The sequence below is a fragment of the Nicotiana sylvestris genome, chromosome 3 (genome assembly GCF_000393655.2).
Source record: "Nicotiana sylvestris chromosome 3, ASM39365v2, whole genome shotgun sequence".
NCBI classification, from domain to species: Eukaryota; Viridiplantae; Streptophyta; class Magnoliopsida; order Solanales; family Solanaceae; genus Nicotiana; species Nicotiana sylvestris.
Genome location: NC_091059.1, coordinates 84,016,769 through 84,019,242, shown reverse-complemented (window position 1 = coordinate 84,019,242; position 2,474 = coordinate 84,016,769). Strand labels below are relative to the sequence as shown.

The window sequence follows — 2,474 nt, the reverse complement described above, 5'->3', positions numbered from 1 at the left end:
AGTTGAGGGGCACGGGTAGCTCCGTATTATGTATGAGGGCTTGTGTGCAAAATTTGAGTTCATTCCGAGTTGATTTGATATGTTTTGGCGTGAGTTTTTGGAAGTTGAAAGTTCGAAAGTTCATTAAGTTTGATTTGAGGTGTGATTTATCATATCGATATTGGTATGTGTGTTTTAAGGCCTCTAGTAGGTCCATATTATTATATGGAACTTGTTGGTATGTTTGGACACGGTCCTGAGGGGCTCAGGTGCGCTTCAGATAGGTTTGGGTTGTGTTGCGCTCGTTTTTCCTATGTTTTGACGTCATTTCTTCAAGCATAAATAGCACCACATTGAATAAATGAGCTCCAATTTCTGTTTTGATTGAAGCATTAGATTTGTATCGTAATTACGGATCTATAGAAAAAAGAATCATCAAATTTGGACAGTGTATGAGGATTTTACGGTCATTTTAGTAAAAGTAAAAGGGAACGTATATCTAGAAATCAAAACTACCGGTCGGGTCGTTACATTCTCCACCTCTTAAATAAACGTTCTTACTTGAAAGGGTTTAGAATCATACCTGGAGTGCTAAATAAGTGTTGATATCTGTTCTGCATGTCCTCCTTGGACTCCCAAGTCGCCTCCTCGACTGGTTAACCTCTCTAATGGACCTTTACTGCAGAAATCTTCTTAGACCTCAACTGGTGAGCCTGCCTGTACACAATAGCAACTAGATACTCTTCATAACCCAAGCTCTCATCTAGCTGAACCATGATGAAATCTAACACATGTGACCTTTCAGCATGGTACTTCCGGAGAATAGACACAAGGAAAATCGAATGAACTCCTGATAGGCTGGGAGGAAAAGAAAGCTCATAAGAAACCTCCCCAACTAGCCTCAACACCTCAAATGGGCCAATAAAGTTTGGACTTAGCTTTCCTTTCTTTCCGAACCTCATGATATCCTTCATTGGCAAGAATTTCAAGAGGACATTCTCGCCCACCATAAATGATAAATTACGTGCCTTCTAATTAGTGTAACTTTTCTACATGGACTGTGCCGTGCTAAGTTGCTCCTGAATTAGCTTTACTTTCTCCAAGGCATCCTTCACAAAATTAGTAACATATAACCTAGACTCAACGGACTCAAATCACCCGATGGAAGAAAGACATTGTCGACCATATAAAGCCTCAAATGGAGCCATCTCCATGCTGGAATGATAACTGTGTTTATAAGCAAAGTCGGCCAACGGTAAGAATTAATCCTACTTCCCTCTGAAGTCAATCACACACACTCTAAGCATATCCTTCAGAATTTGAATCCATTCCGATTGCCTGTTGTTATGTGGATGAAAGGTTTTGTTGAGCTCTCGCCGATACGCAACTTACTCTGTACTGTGCTCCAAAAGTGTGAAATGCACTGAGGGCCTCTATCTAAGATGATGGAAGTAGGCACACCCTGCAACCGGAAATCTCCTGAATATAAATCTGGTCCAACCTCTTTGAAGAGTACGCAGTCACAACCGAAATAAAGTGCCGCGACTTGATCGCCCTATCGACAGTGACCCAAATAGCATCAAATTTCCGTAGCGCCCGCAATAATCCAACTATGAACCATACTGTTGCGCTCCCATTTCCACTCCGATATAACTATCGGCTAAAGTGGGCCACCTGGCCTTTGGTGCTCATACTTAACCTGCTAGCAATTTAGACATCTCGCCACATACTCGACTATGTCCTTCATCCGCCACCACCTGTAATGCTGCCTCAGGTCGCGATACATCTTTATAGCACCTAGATGAATAGTATAATGTGATATGTGTGCCTCCTCTAGAATCATCTCCCTTAAGACATCAATATTAGGAACACATAAGCGACCATGGAGTCTTAGAACACCATAATCGCCGATAGTAACCTCCTTGGTGCCACCCTGTAGCACCGTCTTTCTAAGAACCAATAATTGTGGATCTTTGTACTGACAAGCCTTGATCCACTCAAATAATAAAGATTCAGCGACAACACATGTAAGAACTTGATTGGGCTCTGAAATACCCGACCTCACAATTCTGTTAGCTAAGGACTGAATGTCCAAAGCCAATGGCCTCTCCTATACGAAAATAAATTCCAAACTACCCATACCCTCGATCTTTCTGCTCAAGGCATCCGGAAGCACATTCACCTAGCCCATATGATAAAGGATTGTGATATCATAAACCTTTAGTACTTTAAGCCACTTGCGCTGCCTCAAATTAAAATCCATCTGCTTAAACAGATGCCACAAACTACGATGATTCGTGTAAACCTCGTAGGACACCCCATAAAGAAAATGCCTCAAGATCTTGGAAGTATGAACTATCGCAGCCAACTCCAATTCATGAGGGTATAAATTTTCTCGTAGGGCTTCTGCTGACGTGAAGCATATGCAATAACACGCCCCTCCTACATTAATACGCAACCCAAGCCAACACATGAAGCGTCACAATACACAGTAT

The 2,474-nt window shown here is 42.0% G+C and overlaps 1 protein-coding gene across 1 annotated transcript; it reads right to left on the bottom strand.

The window, feature by feature from the left end:
* Positions 1-644: 644 nt before the first annotated feature.
* On the bottom strand, positions 645-989 carry LOC138887598 (uncharacterized). Its single transcript, XM_070169363.1, has one exon. The coding sequence runs from the start codon at positions 987-989 to the stop codon at positions 645-647; it is 345 nt and encodes a 114-aa protein (XP_070025464.1).
* Positions 990-2,474: the final 1,485 nt, after the last annotated feature.